Genomic DNA, 19,657 nt, shown 5'->3' with positions numbered 1-19,657 from the left:
TGCGCGAGACTATCAGCGCGGTCGTACGAGAGGAGCTTCAGAAGCTTTTCCCTTCATCGCAGCCTCAAGTGGCCTCAATCGCCGAAATCGTCAAAGAAGTCCATGCGATCGCTTGGAGTTCCCGAGGTGCAACCACAATCACCGCAGCCCCAGCCGGAAGCGATGACCGACACCGCCGTCGCCCGCCAGCAAGGTCCCCCTCCACGACCGCGCCAGGGCCCTTTAACGCCGCAATTCCGTCGTCCACCGCCGTCGCCGCCAGAACGTCCATCCGTCGCCCAGCACAGCTACGCGAGGAAGACGGACATTTGGCGCGCCCCCGACCACCGCCCGCTCTGCTACCGCTGCGGCGAAGCCGGCCATGTGTACCACCGATGCCCATACCGCGACCTGGGATTGCGAGGGTTCGCCGTCAACGCACCGCGCCCCCGGGAAGGTGAATGCCCTCGTGACATCGCCGACTTCCTCGCCGCTACTCAGTGGAGCCTTCGACGACCGTCCCGTTTTCCGTTACCAGGCCGCTACCTGTCGCCGCAGCGCCGACCATACACTGGCCCAGCCCGGGGGCCTGTCCGTTAGCCCATATCCGGAAAACTAAAATTAGCAACCGATGGAGGTGCGGTTGCTGTTCGTCGAACTGACGAAGATCCTCCGCCGCCTACGAAGACGACATAACAACGACGCGCCGCCGTCCCGATGAAGTCTGGAACCAAAGAATACGCCGAAGAAAGACCTGACGACGCCACGTACCAGCCACACGTCAACGTGACGCAGCCGTGATCCGACGCCAAGGCCTAACTGTAACGCAAGACAAAGAACCAACTACCTCGAAGTGCTTGTCGACGGCCACGCAGTCACCGCCTTAGTAGACACAGGAGCCGATTACTCCGTCATGAGTGGACCCATCGCCGTCCAGTTGAAGAAAGTTAAGACTGCATGGGAAGGCCAGCAAATTCGGACTGCTGGAGGACACCTCATAACGCCGACTGGAATGTGCACGGCAAGAATTACCATTCATGACCGGACTTACCCTGCTACCTTCGTTATCCTCCAACAGTGTTCACGAGACGTCATTCTTGGCATGGACTTCCTGAACAACACGGTGCAATCATCGACCTGAAGTCAAAGACAATAACGCTGTCGGAAGGTCAAGCGATACCGCCGGAGAGCCCTCGTAGCCACCACGCCTTGGGTGTGCTCGAAGATCAAGTGAGCATCTCGCCTCGCTCCAGCTTTGTTATTTCGGTCGGCACCGAAATACCCGCTGACGTAGAAGGCGTCATCGAAGGTGACCAACGTCTACTGCTCGACCGTGAAATTTGCGTCGCAAGAGGGATCGCTCGACTGCACGGAAGAAACACGAAAGTGTTACTGACAAATTTCAGCCAGGAGTTCAGGCACATCAACAAGGGCACGACGATTGCAAACATCGAGGAAATTCTGGAAGCCAGCAATACGTTTGTCCTCTCGGATTCTCCCGCATCTACCGCGACGACCGTAGTTCCCGAGCCAGACTTCGACATAAATCCAAGTCTACCCGTGATTAAGCAGCAACAGCTCAGAAGTCTGCTTCGACGATACAAAGACTGCTTTTCGACGTCATCGAGGATTCGACAAACACCAGTCGCAAAGCATCGCATAATAATCGAAGAGTACGCTCGACCACTCCGCCAGAGCCCTTACCGAGTTTCGACGCGAGAACGTAAAGCTATAAGACAACAAATCGACGAAATGCTGCGCGACGACATCATCAAGCGGTCGAAAAGCCCGCGGGCGTCTCCTGTTGTCTTAGTGAAGAAAAAGGACGGAACCCAACGTTTCTGCGTCGATTATCGTCGACTGAACAAGATTACGAAGAAGGAAGTATGCCCCCTCCCACGGATAGACGACGCATTGTATCGGCTCTGCAACGCTAAATACTTCTCCTCGATGGATGTCAGGTATGGCTACTGACAAATATAAGTCGACGAGAGAGGTCGCAAAAAGACCGCCTTCATCACGCCAGACGGCCTCTGAGTTCAAGGTCATGCCATTCGGACTGTGCTCGGCGCCTGCAACGTTCCAGTGCGTGATGGACACGGCGTTAGCAGGGCTAAAGTGGCAGACCTGCCTCGTCTACTTGAATGACGTCGTCGTCTACGCCGGAAACTTCAACGTTTACCTTAGGCGGCTTGCGACAGTACTAATGGCCATCAAGTCATCAGGGCTCACTCTGAAGCCGGACAAGTGCCGATTCGCTTACGATGAGCTTCTGTTCCTGGGCCACGTGATCAGCAAATCTGCAGTCCGCCCCCGACCCGCAGAAGACAACTGTCATCGCAAAGTTCCAGCAGCCCATCGACAAGAAGGCAGTGCGAAGATTCCTTGGCATGTGTACCTACTACAAGTGCTTTGTCAAGGAGTTTTAACGCATAGCTGAGACGCTGACACATCTAAATAAATGTGATCCAGAGTTCAAGTGGGAAACGCCGCAAGTTGACGCATTTCAAGAACTCAAACTGCGAATGCAGTCGCCTTCGGTACTTGCACACTTCGACGAAGACGCCGATACAGAAATCCATACTGACGCCAGTATCCTAGGCATCGGTGCCATCCTAATCCAGAGGAAAGACGGACTTGAACGTGTGGTAGCTTACGCTAGCCGGTCGCTGTCAAAAGCGGAAGGGAACTTTTCGACGCCCGAAAATGAATGCCTCGCCATCATTTGGGCTACAGCAAAATTCCGACCCTACCTATATGGCAGGCCATTCAAAGTCGTCAGCGACCATCACGCGTTGTGTTGGCTAGCTAACGTAAAGTACCCTTCAGAACAGCTGGCACGGGGGAGCCTCAGGCTGCAAGAATATGACGTCACGGTAATCTACAAGTCCGGACGAAAACACTGACGCCGACTGCCTGTCACGCGCCCCCATCGATATCCCGCCGCAAGATGACGAGGACGACGATGCCTTCCTTGGAATAATAAGCGCGGAAGACTTCACTAAACAGCAACGAGCAGACCCGGAACTAAGAGGCCTCGTCGAGTATTTGGAAGGGAACACCGACGTTGTCTCCAGGGCATCTAAGCGCGGATAGTCTTCTTTCACGCTACAAAACAACCTGCTCGTGAAGAAGTTCTCACCAGTCCGCGCCAACTACCTTCTTGTTGTTCCGTTAGTGCTGCGTCCAGAAGTACTGCACGCTCTACATGACGATCCAACCGCTGGGCATATGGGACTCTCCCGGACGCTGTCGAGGATACAGAAAAGGTATTACTGGCCGCGTCTGACCGCCGACGTCGCCCGTTACGTCAAGAGATGCCGAGACTGTCAGCGACGCAAGACACCACCGACAAGGCCAGCGGGATTATTACAGCCGATCGAATCGCCTTGCCGACGATTTCAGCAGATCGGGATGGATTTGTTGGGACAGTTTCCGACATCAACACCGGAAATAAGTGGATCGTCGTGGCGACGGACTGTCTCACCCGCTTCGCTGAAACTAAAGCTCCACCGAAAGGCAGCGCAGCCGAATGGCGAAATTCTTCGTCGAGAACATCCTGCTGCGACATGGTGCCCCAAAAGTCCTCATCACCGACAGAGGAACGGCCTTTACAGCGGAGCTCACCCAAACCATTCCGCAATACAGCCAGCCAGACAAGCCACAGGAGGACAACTGCCTACCACCCACAGACGAATGGTCTGACGGAGCGCCTGAACAAAGCCCTCGCCGACATGCTAGCAATGTACGTCGACGTCGAGCACAAGACGTTGGACGCGGTCCTGCCGTACGTAACCTTTGCTTACAACACGGCGGTGCAAGAAACAACACAGATCACACCGTTCAAGCTGGTTTACGGCAGGAATCCGACGACTACTCTCGACGCCATGCTGCGACGAAGAGAATCTTGACGTCGTCACCTATCTCCAACGCGCCGAAGAAGCCCGACAGCTCTCCCGCCTACGGATCAAGAACCAGCAGAGGACCGACACTACAACCTTCGACGACGCAACGTCGAGTACCAGCCCGGCTACCGTGTTTGGGTTTGGACACCTATACGCCAACGAGGACTTAGCGAGAAGCTTTTACGCCGCTATTTCGGAGCATACAAGGTCATCCGACGCATTAGGGCCCTCGACTATGAGGTCGTGCCAAACGGCATTTCGCTATCACAGCGGCGCCGCGGAAGACCTGAAGTAGTTCATGTTGTGCGACTTAAGTTGTTCCACCAGCGCTAATGAAATTTGGGGACTTCGCATAGCTGAACATTGGAATTCCTTTTTTTTTTTTTTTTGACTGTGTCACCTTGGACTTTTGTTTTTTTGTTGTTACTTTGTTTAATAAGTGTCCTTTTGTGTTTCACTCTCCTGTTATGTTTGTAATATCGGGACGATGCCTTTTGAGAGGGGGGAATTGACACGTGAACTCGTTTATCTTTTACGGGTGAGCGCTTTTACCGTCTAAGAAATGTTATCGCTCAGCGCAGTTTCTAGAATGTTATCGATGCTTCTATCCGCTGTCTGTTGTCGCCGAACCTTGTGTAATCTGATTGCATGTATGCGCGACGCGAATGGTGTAGAACTTTGTGGAAGGCACGCGGGTCCCAGCGATTACTCTGGAACATTCGACGACTGCTCTATAAAAGCCGACGCGCTTGACTCGCTGATCAGATTTAGACGATCGCCGACTGTGTTCGCCGCTGTCGCCGTTCTTTGAGCGTAGCCTGTTTTTGTGGGCACAGGTTCGCCCAATAAACGTTAGTTTCGTCTTTCACAGTATTGCAACTGTTCTTTACGGTGATTACCACGTGACAATATGAATCACCTTGGGCCGTCCTGAACAGCCCAGGACAAGCCCAATGGGCCCACTCACGATATGGCGGCTTGATATATTTTCAGCTCCTGAAGTTGCTTCGAGGGGATCGTCGGGGGAAGTGTGATTCGCGCACTACCTATACGAATTACCACCACCAAAGGTTGCCAGAAAGTAGCCAAGTCTCCAGGAACAATTTTCGGTCGCCAGAAGCCTCTAAAAGTAGCCGATTTGGGGAGAAATCGCCAAACCTGGCAACCTTGCCGCGGAGCGCGGCGTTATAACACAGTGGGCCTGAGCCAACGTGAGTTGATCGAAACGGCGGAGGTTTTTCTTTGTTCGCTGACCTTACGGGGACACTAAAGGTGTGTTCTTTTGGAACTGCATTGGTAAGTTCGCGCTTATAAGTCGGTCTTTAGAAGAGAACATTAAAGTCAAAGTTTAATCAAATTTCGCGCTGACGTCCAAGTACCGGTACGTCAGTCTGACGTCATTTCCAGTTAAGCCTTTGCCTCTTTAGAGGGTAGTAAATCCGTACCGATAAAACGCTAACTATAGGCCCGAGCTGACACCGCCAAAATCCGTGACGTCTAGGCGAGCTGGGCAGGAAGGGTGAGGGGCAAGCACGCGTCACGGAATGGAGTGGAATGCTTGGTTTTACGACGCCAGCAGGATGGAGTCGCAAACAGTTGCGCATTGCTTGAGTCCACGGGGATTTTGTACGCGCACTGCAGCCCAGGAGGCGCGATTAACAAGTGGTCACAGAGTTATGCCGGAAAGAAATTATGCCCGTTAAAATATGCCACTACATATGAAATAAAAAATACGGTCCTGAACATTATAGCAATTCGTTCACTTTTCAAGCGAACCGAATGATATTACGTACGCGAAAAAAGAAATGGCATGTAACATTATTTCTAACGTTGTTAAATTGCAACTCCGGCGATTTTTTGACCATGTCAAAGTAATGGAATATTTAGGTTCCCGAGACCCCTTTGTCACGCGTCTGATAGAATTGTTTCGCAAATTCGAAAATAATTTCAAATAAGCGGAAAAACGAAACCGAAACCTCTTCGTGTGACGTCACGAGTGTTTCCACCGGGAAGAAAGGCGCGCAAGGCATGCCGGTCTCGCCCGCTGGCAGCGAAGAGCACACGCTCTTCGCTGCCTGAATTGGCGCTGAATCGTGACCGCGCCGGACGTTCGGTTGACAATGTCAGCTGCACCAGCTCTTCGGATCTGTCAAATATTGACAGATATGATTCTGACGAATTCGATAGCCCCGAATTGCCGTTCCCATTCGACCCGCCACCACGAGAGCCAGCGCCCATGCGCTACATATCGTGCTGCAACATGAAGACAAAGGGTAGCCCAAACCACTGATTTAATTATACGTGGTGATTGATATTTTAGGTGTTTTACCCCTTCTCAGAGAAACGCTTCGCATGCTCACTGTAAGATGTGGAGCACGACCTTCCGCATATGAATCCCGCAAGAACGCCGCTGACAGTCCAACGCACCGAACGGTGCATTTGTTTACATCGGCAGGATCAGCGACTCACCGTTGACATCAAATAATGTCAGAACATATAAAAACAGGCACATTTTGTGCATGTAAGCACCGTTCCATCACTCTGAATCGCGCTGATATGAGCGACCACGCACCTTCGAAAACAGCGAGCGGGAGACTGTAGTACTGTACGGGAGGGTATACTGGGCATAAACTTATCATTCTTCGTATTCTCTTCATGCACACTAATGTTCCGTAAAGTGGCCATAGATAAGGAGTTTGCGCGTATGATCGTTCATTTAGAGAACGCGTAGTTTATCCCGGAAATGCCGATGCCAGTATATAGTATATATAGACATCGTTGGCAGCTGAACGAGGTGGTTGTTTACGCTGCTGTATCGAGGGGCCTATGCTTGCTGCCCATTTGGGATACGAGGCAAGCAGTGCACCTCGGAAACTAAATAACGAGTCGGCATGACAATACGTAAAAATACACCCATCTTCGTAGTCGCATTTAATTTAGGTAAGTGCCGGTGAGTGCTGCGGGCAGCTTTCCGTCGAAAACGGCAACGTACCGATGTTGATACTGCTCCGTGTCGTCGCTTCTCGCTTTTTTTTTTTTTGTGTGCACTGTACGAAATGACGAATGGTTTATTTCAAATCCGTATCGTCAAAACTGAACTGCAGTAGTAGTTTTCGTCATCCTGATGGCTTAATTAGCTTCATGTCAGTCGCTCAGGCCCGCCAGCGGCAGACGCATGAACTACGCGACTGTGACATATAGGCTTAACCTCGGCTGAACGCGATCGGCATCGGCTCAAACTGTGTGCGGATGGTGAGGGCTGAAGTTCCGTGCAGCGTACGTCTACAGGGAACACAACTTCTCGCTACAGCAACTCCTCAAGCCATGCACTAGCTCACGATCGTCCACTCCTCGACGCTCTCGTCGCTGTCGTCTGCATGATCCCGGCATGCTTCATGGAACATTTCTGACCTCATGCACAATGTGGCCTGTAACTGAGGAGGCAAGGTAGGGTGTTCGAGGCAATTAAATTAATTTGTAAAAAATCTGCGCAACTCTCAAACCTGCTTTTTTTAGGACATGATGGAAGTGTTCAGAGGAACGTACCCAGCGAATTTCATCGACATCCGTTAACACCGAAAAATAGCCGGAGTTGCCCTTTAACGCTGCAATTAGTAAACACTTATAGAGAAAGCGTTTCATTTACTGCGATTAGAGGAGTGGAATGGATCGGCGCAGCTGCCACTACAGGAGTGGTCCAACCCTGACCACTCCGAGGATTTAGATGGAGTGCAATCTTTCCGGAATGGAATGGGAATAAGGCCCGACTCGCCACCCTTCGTTCGTTTTTGTGTCTCTTCTGGCTTGTACCAGGCACTGTAAGAGAGCGTCTTTTTCTTTGGCATTGTAAAAGGTTAATTTACAAATGCAGGTCAAATTATTATTCGCTTTAGTGTCTCTTTAAATCGCGCGTTCGATTACCGACGAAGCTCGCTTCATACAGTCTAAGCAAGAAAAAAAGATATATATATATATATATATATATATATATATATATATATATATATATATATATATATATATATATTGTGTCTCGATTCATAAGCAGCAGGAACTCATAAAGAAGGGCAGGACCCTTTAATTGCAGGCCAACTGAAAAACGATCGCGCAGGGACCTCTTCCGCAATGCACGAGATCTTCGCCTTCCTCTACGTGCCGTATACTGGATGTGGCATTTGCCTCCCTCCAGAGAGAGCATCGTCCCGATGCTCACCTAACGGCAGGAAGATGTGTCAGATGTGGTGTGGGCACTTCATTCCGAACAATAGGGCTTCATGCGCACAATGTGCACGACTTCTAGTGGACGCTGCCTGGAGGAAGCAAGGCTGTGAGGGATGACCTCATAGTTCATGTCGCTGAGGTGCCGTAAAACCTTTTACGGGCCAAAGTACCGCCTAAGTAGCTTTTCTGAAAGCCCTCGCCGACGGATGGGACTCCAAACCGATACTTTGTCGCCTGGCTGATATGTGATGTAGCGGCGCCGTAGATTGTAGTGTCGAGCGTCATAGTCCTGTTGTCGGGCGATTTTGACGCGAGCGAGTTGTCTCACTTCTTCATCACGTTGAGTGAAAGCTTCAGCGTCCGTGCCTATATATCACCGCAGTCATGTAGCAACATCGCATCGAGCATCCTCGTCACTTCACGGCCACGAAGAAGGCTAAATGGTGTCTCTCGCGTTGTTTCCTGTTGGGCAGTGTTGTAAGCGAATGTGATGTACGGTAGAATGTCATCCCAATTTTCGTGCTCCACGTCTACGTACATACTCAGCATGTCGGCGATAGTCTTTTTCAAGCGTTCTGTTAGGCCGTTCGTTTGCGGGTGATAGGCTGTGGTCTTTCGGTGAGCCGTGCCGTTGAGGCTAAGCAATGTCTTTAGGAGTGTAGCCGTAAAGGCAGTCCCTCTGTCCGTTATTATCACCGCTGGTGCACCGTGCCTTAGAACCACGTTTTCAGTAAAGAATCGCGCTGCTTCGACTGCGGTGTCACTTGGAAGGGCCTTGGTTTCTGCATAGCGTGTCAGGTAATCGGTGGCAACTATTACCCACTTATTGCCAGTATTGGATGTCGGGAATGGTCCGAGAAGGTCCATCCCGATTTGGGCAAATGGGGTCGTGGGCACTTGGACTGGTTGTAGTAGCCCAGCTGGTTTCATGTATGTATGGTGGTTTCATGTATGGTGGTATCGAGGCACGTGCGCACGTAATGTTTCACAAAGGTGGCAATCCTTGGCCAGTAATATTTGACTCGGGCCAGTGTTCGCGTGTAGTCGAGGTGGCCAGATGTCGGTTCATCGTGGCAGGCTTGCAAGACCTCATGACGGAGGCACGTTGGGACGACAAGTAGGCGGCTGCTTCCGCTTGCAGAGAAGTTCTTGTAAATAACATCATTACGGAAGAAGAATGATGGCAGGCTCCTTGCAAATGTTTTGGGCGCGCTTGTAATCTGGCCTTCTAAAAATTCAATAAGCGGAATCAGTTCGCTGTATTCCCGCTGCTGACGAGCAATCGTGACCGTGTCTAGAACACCTATAAAAGCCGTGTCTTCGTCATCTTCTGTGACTTCTTGCTCAATCGGTGACCTTGAAATGCAGTCGGCGTCGGAGTGCTTTCGTCCGGACTTGTACGTCATTGTCAGATCGAATTCTTGAAGCCTTAGGCTCCAACGCGCTAGTCGACCGGACGGATCCTTCAAGTTGGTCAGCCAGCAAAGTGAGTGATGATCGCTGACAACACTGAAGGAACGGCCATAGAGATACTGGCGAAACTTCATAACTGCCCATACCACCGCAAGGCATTCCTTTCCTGTGGTTGAGTAATTATACTCAGCACGTGAGAGCGTCCTGCTTATGTGTGCGATGACTCTCTCGGCTGAGTCTTGCCACTGCACGAGCACAGCGCCAAGACCTACGTTGCTGGCGTCCGTATGAATCACGGTAGGAGCGTCCTCGTCAAAGTGAACCAGTAAAGGAGGTGTTTGCAAGCGCTGTCGGAGATCATTAAACGCTGCTTGTTCTTCTTCGCCCCATACGAAGGTAACGTCTTCTCTTGTAAGGCGCGTTAACGGTGAAGCTATATGTGAAAAATTGGCTATAAACCTTCGGTAATACGAGCAGAGACCTAGGAAACGCCTCACTGCCTTCTTATCCGTTGGCGTTAGAAACTTTGCGACGGCCGTGATCTTGTCGGGGTCAGGGTGAACGCCTTGATGACTCACAACATGACCTAAGAACTGGAGTTCCTCGAAACCAAAGTGACACTTTTCTGCTTTCAGTGTTAAGCCGGCGGACCGGATCGTTTGTAGCACCGCCAGCAGCCTTCTCATGTGTTCCTCTTACGTTTCCGAAAAAACTATGAGGTCGTCGAGGATACTAGGCATCTCTGCCACTTCAGGCCTGACAGAACCATATCCATGAGTCGCTGAAAAGTTGCTGAAGCTGAGCGTAAACCGAAAGGCAGGACCTTGAATTCATAAAGGCCATCAGGCGTTACGAAAGCAGTCTTTTCTCTGTCTCTCTCCTCAACCTCGATTTGCCAATATCTTGAAGTCCATCAACGAGGAGTAGCGGGCATGCCTCAGCCTCTCGAGAGAATCGTCGATACGCGGTAGTGGGTATACATCTTTCTTTGTCACCCGGTTCAGCTTACGGTAGTCGACACAAAAACGTAGACTGCCGTCTTTCTTTTTGACCATCACTAACGGCGATGCCCACGGGCTTTTTGATGGTTGGATAACGTCGTCGTCGAGCATTTTCTTCACTTGCTCTCGGATCGCTTCGCGTTCTTTTGGTGCTATACGGTACGGGTTTTGTCGGTTTATTCTCGCTGTCTCCTCCGTGATAATCCGGTGCTTCTTCAGTGGCGTCTGACCAACTCTGGATGTCGACGAGAAGCAATCGCGAAACTGGTGAAGCAGGTCCACAAGGCGCTGTCTTCCCGCTGGTGATAAGCTCACGCTCACGTCAAGAACAGGTAACGGTGCCGAAGCAGATTGCTCTCCTTGTTGTAATGCAAAGCATTCGCCGAATTCCGCAATCTCGTCGAGGTAAGCAACTGCCGCGCCTTTTGCAATGTGTCGTCGTTACTTGCTGAAGTTTGTCAGCAGTAGTTCTGTTTGCCCGTGCATTACTTTGACGAGACTTCTGAGCGTGGCAATACCTTGAGTGAGCAAAAGCGTAGTTATCTGCTTGGCAATACCTTCCCCATCGTACTCTGTGTCGCACCTGACGGCAAGGTAACGGTGGTACGGTCACGTCGTCTAGCTATGATGCGCAAAGACTTGTGTTGTAGTCCTTGTAGGAGTTGAGGAGGACGTCGGGATGAAAACTTGGGAGGTTTATTTACATTATTTACAGTGAGAGTCAATTAACAGTCTTAAAGTCATTACGGGCCGGCAGCAACTCGGACGCTGCGGCCCGTGGCAAGAAGCTCCAAAGAGATGAATCAAGGAATGCTCTAGGAATGCTCAAAGAATCCTCTAGGAATGCTCTCCTGCTGCTCCCGGTCTGCGTCTTTTAAGCCCTTCGGTGTCTCGAAGACACGTCACGTTCAGCCAATGGGATAGCCCGCTCAGGTGACGCCATTTTCGGCCAATCGGCGAGCCGGCTCGGGTGACGTCATTTTCGGCCAATGGTAGGCGCCCGTGCGATGGAGTCACACCCGGCGAAGAGAGTCGCTGCTCGTGTGTTTGTCCGAGGGCTTTCTTCTCCCTGCGGTCTTGCCTTGCTGACTTGCAAGGCGCCGTCACAATAGGCGGATGGGGGGGCGACGCAGCCAGGTTTTCACGGCGCATTACAGCCGTTTTGCTTCGGGATCCACTTTACCCGCCACAGTGCCAGGCTCTCGCTTCACTTTCGGGAAGAGTCAAGCAGTGAATAGCTCCACCGGCTGCACACGAAGTGGGACGTCCGCCAACTTGTTTGCACGTGCCGTGCCTCAGGAATGTGGTATCCGTGTTTCTGCGCTCCTTAATTAGCTGTGGTGCGATTCGATGAGGTCTGGGGAACTCGAAGTAGGCTCAGGAAACGGCCCCGTATCTAACATCCTGCACTTTCCTCCCAAAAAAAAGGTTAGTATACCTTCTCTTATGTTGATGACGGCGCCGTACTCGCGTAAGAAGTCCATACCTAAGATTACATCTTTGCAGCAGACGGGGAGACTAACAAAATTTGCGACGAATGACGAATCCCCTATGTTGACCCTTGCAGTACACTTGCCAGTCGGTGTCAGTAGCTGGCCTCCAGCACCTCTAATGTGCGGCCCTGACCATTCCATTTTCACTTTGCGAAGCCTATCCGCCAGTTTTTCAGTTACGATTGAAAGGTCCGCGCCAGTGTCTACTAGCGCGGTCACGTCGTGGCCATCAATTGATACAGAAACATCGGCGCTAACAATCTCGTCCATCGTCAAATCATCCTGCTGTATCGGCTTCTCGTTCGACGGCAATAGGGGATTTTCGGCACTTCGACGTGTGGCAACCTTCCCCCCTGAGGTCGCGGCCTCCAGTTTCCCCAGCGTGGGCTGGGAGATAGCCCTCGGACCACGTCGTTGGAACTGTGTCTTGCCGCTGGAACACGATGTCCCGGTAACCGGTAGAATCGGCTTGCCAGCTCGTCGAATTCGCGTCGATGTTCGCTCGGTTGCCGTCAAAAGCACGATGAGAAGGAGTCGATGGGAACGCTTGGTACCATTCGACGCGGTAAGGGCAATGACGGCAGATGTGGCTCGCTTCCCCTCAGTGGAAGCGCAAGGGCCTGTAGTCAGCTGTGCGCCAAATGTCGGTTCTGCGAAGCGATGGTCGCGTCGGTTGTTCCCTATGGTACCAAGGTGATGCCGGTGCCTACTGCTGGTGATACTGCGGCGTCGGCACCGGAGGTGGCGGTCGACGGACATCTGCGTAGCTGGGCTGCCACGTCTGGGAATTTGGCTCGGGAGCCGCAAACGCTTGCTTTATTTCTTGACGCACAACCACCGACGCAGCTGTGCATTCATTTGGCGTGACAGTGAGCTTCTTAATTTCTTCCTGAACAATTTCGCGTATCAGCCGGCGCAAGGAACCCTCGTCTGTGACCGTCACTGCTGCGGCGCTTGCCGGTCCAGTGCTCGTCAGGTGATCCTACTGGCGGCTACGTAGGTGTAACGCGCGCTCTATGGCCGTTGATTCTTGAATAAATTCATCGACGCTCGTAGGCGAGTTCCGCACAAGACCGGCAAACAGCTGCTCCTTTGCGCCGCGCATGAGGTGGCTGAGTTTTTTTGCCTCGGGCACATCGGAATCTGTACGACGACAAAGACGAGTCATGTCCTCAGCAAACATGGCAGCAGTTTCATTCGGCTCTTGAATCCGTGATTCGAGAAGACGCTGCGCACATGGTCCCGCGTTTCGGTGCTCCCGAACGTATGGAGGAACTGGCGGCGGAACTCATCCCAGCTTGGCCAGATTCCTTCGCGATTTACGAACCACGCGCGGGCTTCATATTCAAGAGAGAAATACACATAGGATAGCTTCTGTACAGCATGCCACTCATAGTTGGATACGTGCTCGTATTCCTAGAGCCAGTCTTCTGCATCCTCGTTGGCATTGCCGTGGAAGCTCACGGGAGATCGAGGAGTCAAAAGCGTCACCTTTGCAGGGGCTGGGTCTGCCATGGCTTGGGCACTCGTGGTAACAGGCAGACTTCTTGGTAGGGGACCAAATTCTGGGCTTAAGCCTAGTAGGCGACGGCTGGCGCGGTGAACGGGTGTTTCGACATGCGGAAAACGTCCTGGGTTTCATGTAGGGCTGTTGACAGGCGTCCCAAAATTTACCCAGTGTCTCCACCAGTGTCACCATTCACAAGCAGCAGGAACTGATAAAACAGGGCAGGACACTTTAATTGCAGGCAAACTGAAAAACGATCGCGCAGGGACCTCGTCTTCTCTTCCGCAATGCGCAAGATCTTGGCCTTCCTCTACGTGCTGTTAGGAACGGCCTGCAGAGGTGCCGAGATGCAAAGTTTTCTCAGCCAGCTGCAGCTGCGAGCGTGGCGAGCTTCCCCGAAGAGACCACGGAAGTCTTCATCACCTGCCGCGGTGACTCGTTTCGTAGGGACGACGATGTGCCGCGTCAACACCCCCTCGGCGCCGCTATGACTCAACGCGATCGGCGGACCAATTATTGTCAGTGAAATCGCCAACGCCTTCACGGTTCGAATGAAGCAGGGGGAATATATGGAAGGAGATGCTTTGCGGTGCTTTCTCGTGAGCCTTTGAAGACGCCAAACAATGGACAGCCGAGGCGGCCGCTGTACGAGGTCAGCTCGGGATTAAGAGACGCCTGCTCGGGTCAAGCACCGTGACCACGAGAACCCACTCTCCTCGACGTGGTCAGTAAAACCTGTGTGGAAGTGTGTGTAACCCTCCCCCTAAAAGGCGGGTCGACTACGACGTTGGACGCTACGAATTGGTGGTGAACAGTCGGTTTCCCTCACCTAGGGATCTAGGTAGGACAGAGTGTTTATAAGCAGCTGTTGTGCGGCTGCTGAGTGTGCATTCCTCTGGCAGTCGTGTTAGACTGATGAACTGTAACGTTCGCATGTAAATACTGTAAATAAACCCATATTCCTCGTTCTCGATCAGAGCAAGTTCCTCCCTACAACCACGTCCCAAGCGTGGGTGAGTTGGACGACGGCATAGGCCAGCTACCACATATTTCATGCCCGACTACAACCCTAACAACTGGATGCCAGCGGTGACATCGTCCTACAACTCTTACAGTACCGCGTACGAGATGTGGCAATATATATATATATATATATATATATGCAGATGCAACGCACATGTTGGAATCTATGCGAAGCGGTTATTTAAATGGTTTACCACTAATGTCGACGCGTACTATTTTGTTTATTTCCATGCATGCTATCTAACGTGTAATCTAGTAGAATGCTTATACACCACAAAGGTCACAACTTTACTGTCATGCAATAGTTATGTTTATGCGCAGTCATCGCCCGCAATTTTTGATCCAGGCTGGCCAACAACAGTTGGCGTTGTCGTCTTCTGTATGCGACTACATATGTTTAATAGACAGGTTTAGCATAGGAGAGAGGGACACGTATTGCTAGTCGTGCGAAATCATGAAACAGGACCCTACACGAGAAGCGACACACAGAAGGATCAATCGGTCACGTAAAGCTGGCCGATCGTGGTCCGTACGAGCGCCGGCTTTTGTGAAGCCTTACGACGGAGTGAACTTGCGAGACGGTAGATGACCTGCCCGCACTTGGCGAGCACGCGTCATTACCTCCATCGCCTCGCAAATTCACTCCGTCGTAAGGCGCTGGGTTTCACAAAAGTTGGTGCTCGCCTGCGCTAGCAGCTATAGCTAAACATTTGACGCACTGCCTGCACCAGATGAGGTAGAGGCGAATTAAAAGCAGCGCTGCTGGCGACATTGTGTTTAGTCTAACGGGCAGAATATTTGTCGCAGCCACTGACAGCATACCGCTTATATGCGAATGCATATAAGCTGAATGCTGGTAGCGGCAATTATCACCACGAATATTTCTTCAAATTTGATTTTACAGAAAAGTTGTGCTGCATAAAATTCGCTTCTGACATGCTATGGCAGCGTAGCAAAACGCCGCCAGGTAGAGGTAGCCGAGCCGTGATATAACAAACACGGATATAACGAATTTAATGTGTTTCTTGCTAATAGCATCTAACAAATAAAGGCCTATATTGGACATAACGAAGGTATTTCCAAGCCGGATACGACTTCGTTCTAGCGAGATTCGACTGTATTCCGGCAGACGTCAACGACGTCGTCTGCTAAGTCTGAATAACATTACGAAGGAATTGCACGCTGTTACTTTTTGTTTCGGTAGCTCGAAGAGCGAGGGCGCCGTCAGGATACGAATGTCGACGGCGGGGCCTCCGAACACGGTTTTGCGGGTCGCCACGAGCATGAGTGGCTCATCGGGCAGCACGACGCCAGTGCTGCGGGCTACGGCGATGCAGCGGTAGACGTTTGCCTCGTCCACGACCACTGGACGGAGATCAATGCGCCGCAGCTCTTCAACGGCGGGAGCAGCTTGCAGGTTCATTACGGGTTCAAAGAACAACAGACCTTCGAAGTTCAAGTCGCAGTCTCTCGCGGTGTCGGCGCGAGAACCCTCGTCAAGACAGCTTCTGCCAGCGATTGCGGCTATGCCGAAACCGCGTTCGTGAAACGACGCCGACACGGCTTTTGCGTTACATGGCGCTGGGTGATCGCCTTGGCACAGCGGGAGTACGTCACCCGGTCTACCGACGCAAACGATCTCTCGGTGGTTTCTGGTTTCGTACACGATCGTGGTCCAATCCCTGCCCGCGCGACGGGGCTCACATTCTAGCACGCACAGTCTTCGACACTCGTTTCTCTCGCGGAGCAAGTCCTGTGCCTGGTGTTCTTCGATGACTGGCTTCATGTCGTCGCGACGTGTACTCGCGGGTTCTGGCAACTCCGGCGTCACAGGCTTCGACGCTTCCGGCGCCGGGGGCCGCTTCTTGTGGCACAGCGGGCAACTGTTTGCCACTTGGCCCGACAGGCGCCGTATCGCCCGCGCACCGGCTAACAAGGCGGGATACGGAGAAAAACGGCTGGGGGGCGCCTGCACTCGCACTTGAGGAATCTCGGCTAAAGGCGGCCGTTCCCCGACGCTCGTGCACTGGCTTCGGACGGTACTGACAGAGGGAGCACGAGGCTGATAGTCTCCCTTGCTACCTTCGCAGCAGTCATTGGTCCAAGGCGGTTCGCAGCTTCGGCTCACCTCTACGACGACAGATGATATCACATCCGGTGGGTCACGGGTCTCCCTCAGGTCTTCGTCGAGGCGCTGGGTACTCCAGAAGGGGTTCACAAAGGGAGCCAGCCTCAACGGTGGTCCTGGGGACTCTGGGGGTGTGTCCAAGCCGTAGCCGTCACCATCTGCTTTAAGGCCAGAGCCCGCGGCCGCGAAAGTTGCCACTTCGTGCGGATGTCCCATGGCGTCGCTTCCTTCTTTCCAGAGCGCAGCCCCCACGGCTGCCGCTGCCCATCGAAGCGGGTGTCCTCGTGGTAGCTGAGACAGCCCGCGTGTGATGACTGGCGCGAAACCGTGGCACCCCGCAGGGAGTACACCGGCCAACTTCTCTGCGGCCTCGCGCAGCGCGCCCGCACTGTCGATGGCGACACGACTCGTTCTGCCCCAGCAGGCGACCGACAAGAGGGCGCTCCGCGAACTCGTCGCTCCAGCCGAGGCTAGAGCCGACTCCGCGACCTTCTCCAGAAGCCAGTTGGCGAGGAGCGCTCGAGGAGGGAACAGCAGCAGGTGAAGGCTGAGCGCCCGGAGGAGCACTTCATCCCACGTGAAGCGGTCTCGGCCGAGCCAGAACAGTAGCGAGAGCAGAAACGCAGCGGCCGCCACTGCCCACTGAGCCGGCCCGAGCCCTTCTTCGTCTTCTACGTACAGCCATTCCGGACGTGAGCACAGCGTGGCGCTTTCTGTGGCGGTACCGGTCCTCAGGACGACGGCGCGGAGTTGGCCCCGCGAACAGGCGATTCTGGAAGGGCGCAGGATGACGCTTGTTCGGTGCTTGTGGACACTAAAGAGTTCGCACTCCGGCGCTGTCAAGGGCCACCTGGCGGCCATGCGGGGCAATGCCACGTCGCCTTGGTCTACGACGCAGTCGCCGGACAGTAACACCATGTCGCAGGGTGCCCTGTCTCCCTGCTTCAAGGCGATGACGTCGCCGGGAACCAGCAGACTGGACTCGACTTCCTCGGCATCTGGTAGAGCTAGGGTTGCAGGAGAGTGGACAACGCGGCGGGAGCGGAACCTGCCTATTAAGCACTCGCAGCTTTGTGAAAGCCAAAGTGCGATGACCACGAAGGCTGCTATCCCGGCTGTTAAGTAATGACTTCGCAGCAGCCACAGGAAGGATCCAATCGCCAGCCATCGCGTTCCCGGGATCCGAGAGCGTCGCGCGACGGAAGTGTACTCGTTCAGGCCATATTTCTGCAGCAGAGCTGACCTACGATCGGAGCGCACCCCGGTGCTGGCGAGGAGTTGACCGCAGGTCAGCTGGCCATCGTCTAGGCCTCGTTCTTCCTGGAAGAGCCAGGGTAATGCGAATTAGGTTGGACTGCACAAGGCCCGTCCCAGGGACTTGAAACTACGTCATGCTCCGCGTCATGCTCCCCTAGAAATTTCCCAATCGCATCATTCGATGGGCGCGTTCTCTTTCGCATGTCTACTGTGTTTTCGTTCCATTCGCGCCCACTCCGTTGTTGATTTTGCGCAGTGCTTCTCCGAGTGAGAGATGATACGGTGACATATGTCACTGGAGGACTACACATGACGTCAGAATCAGACTTTCTCGCGGTTAAAGGGACGGTACAGAAAAAAGCAACTTCAGCTGTACGTAGATTACGCAATCAAAAGGAGTCTCGTGGGGATGTTTATCGTCGTTAATGCGATTGGCATTCAAGTGGTGGTGCAAATGTAATTTGGTGGTGGGAGATTAGTTATTGAGAGTGTGTCACTTGATAACGTATAGTCACTATTTTCGTATTGCGTAATCTGGTTTTAAGGTCTGTAAAGAGAAATGAAATAGCCACCGCCGAAACGCGTCATGAATGAGCCGTGTACTGCAGCCGCGGGCTCCTTTTTGCGAGCGCTTTCTTCTGGACATGCTGCGCTTTCGAATGGCATTTAAAGCTGGAAGTTGGGCTAGTTGACTCTGCAGTCTAAGAATTTCCAGCAAAAAGAAAAACCCACAAAAAACAAAGCAAGTGGACCGAAAGACGTCCTTTATGGCGGTTTGAAGGTGCGCAAGGTACCAAGAGCGTAAATAAATAAATATCGTTGGAAATGCAAAACTATACTGCAGCGCATGCGTGTGTCATCGTAAAGACTGACGTAGGAACTCCACCTACTTCTCTGTCCCGCCGACAGCGTCTTTCTGTTCATTTGCTTCCTTCATTTGTGCATTTTCGCTGGAAATTCTTATGATGCGCCTATCTAATTGCGCGCGCGCTCTTTTTTGCGTGGCCTCCGAGATTGCAGTCGCTAGCGCACCGGTGTGTGCCAACGCTGAGAAATAATCCCTCGTTGGCCAGCCCGTGATCGTACGCGGCCGATAGTGTACAGAATCGGGCTGCTGCGCCGAGGGACTCGATACCGCGACCAGTGCCGAAGCATTTCAGTCTTTATTCAAAAGAACGCCACAGTATAGAGTCTGGAAACGCGATACAAACCGCAAGGTAATGCGGAAGTTTTGAGTTGGGCTCCCACTGGGCGGCAAGTTGTTTTTTCATCCACAATTTCATTTGCCTTTAGGTTATCATTTTTTTTTACGTTTGAACTGAAAGCTACAAATAATTTTATGTGTGCTTTCTGTGATGACGCGGCAAGAGATGCCGTTTTACGTTGTGCTTACGTCACGTGCCAGGTAGGTCGCCATCTTTCAGTGTATACAATATCGTACGGAACATAGAGTTTCTCACTACATTACCTAGAGGGAAATCTGGCGCTGCTGCGCTGTGGTATGCATGGGAATGCCGATATATTGTGACTTCGGATTGGCATCGTTCTCGGAGAGACAGGACACCTTGAAGACGCGCTTGGCAAGCATCGTTCCGTCTGTCACAATGATTCATTTTCTGCTAAAACAGCACGTGAAAAGCTGTTTTAGCTTTATTATTACGCAAAAACATGTTTTGTGTAACTATGAGAACTTGTTATTGCGTGTACGACTATATGTTAAGTAAAAAGTA

At 52.3% G+C, this 19,657-nt stretch overlaps 1 protein-coding gene across 1 annotated transcript in view; it reads right to left on the bottom strand.

The window, feature by feature from the left end:
- Positions 1-19,344, bottom strand: part of LOC126533287 (polyamine-transporting ATPase 13A2-like) — a 35,290-nt gene extending 15,946 nt beyond the window's left edge. The window contains exons 1-2 of the mRNA XM_055071607.2: positions 19,321-19,344; positions 15,724-17,990 (exon numbers count right to left, since the gene is read on the bottom strand). Of these exons, the coding sequence (XP_054927582.2) occupies positions 15,724-17,990; positions 19,321-19,344 (2,291 nt within the window). The remainder of the gene's footprint in view (positions 1-15,723; positions 17,991-19,320) is intronic.
- Between the last annotated feature and the right edge of the window lie 313 nt (positions 19,345-19,657).

Source organism: Dermacentor andersoni, chromosome 7 (genome assembly GCF_023375885.2).
Source record: "Dermacentor andersoni chromosome 7, qqDerAnde1_hic_scaffold, whole genome shotgun sequence".
Taxonomy (NCBI): Eukaryota; Metazoa; Arthropoda; class Arachnida; order Ixodida; family Ixodidae; genus Dermacentor; species Dermacentor andersoni.
Note: the sequence above shows the minus strand (reverse complement) of the source record. Positions and strands in the feature narration are given on the sequence as shown.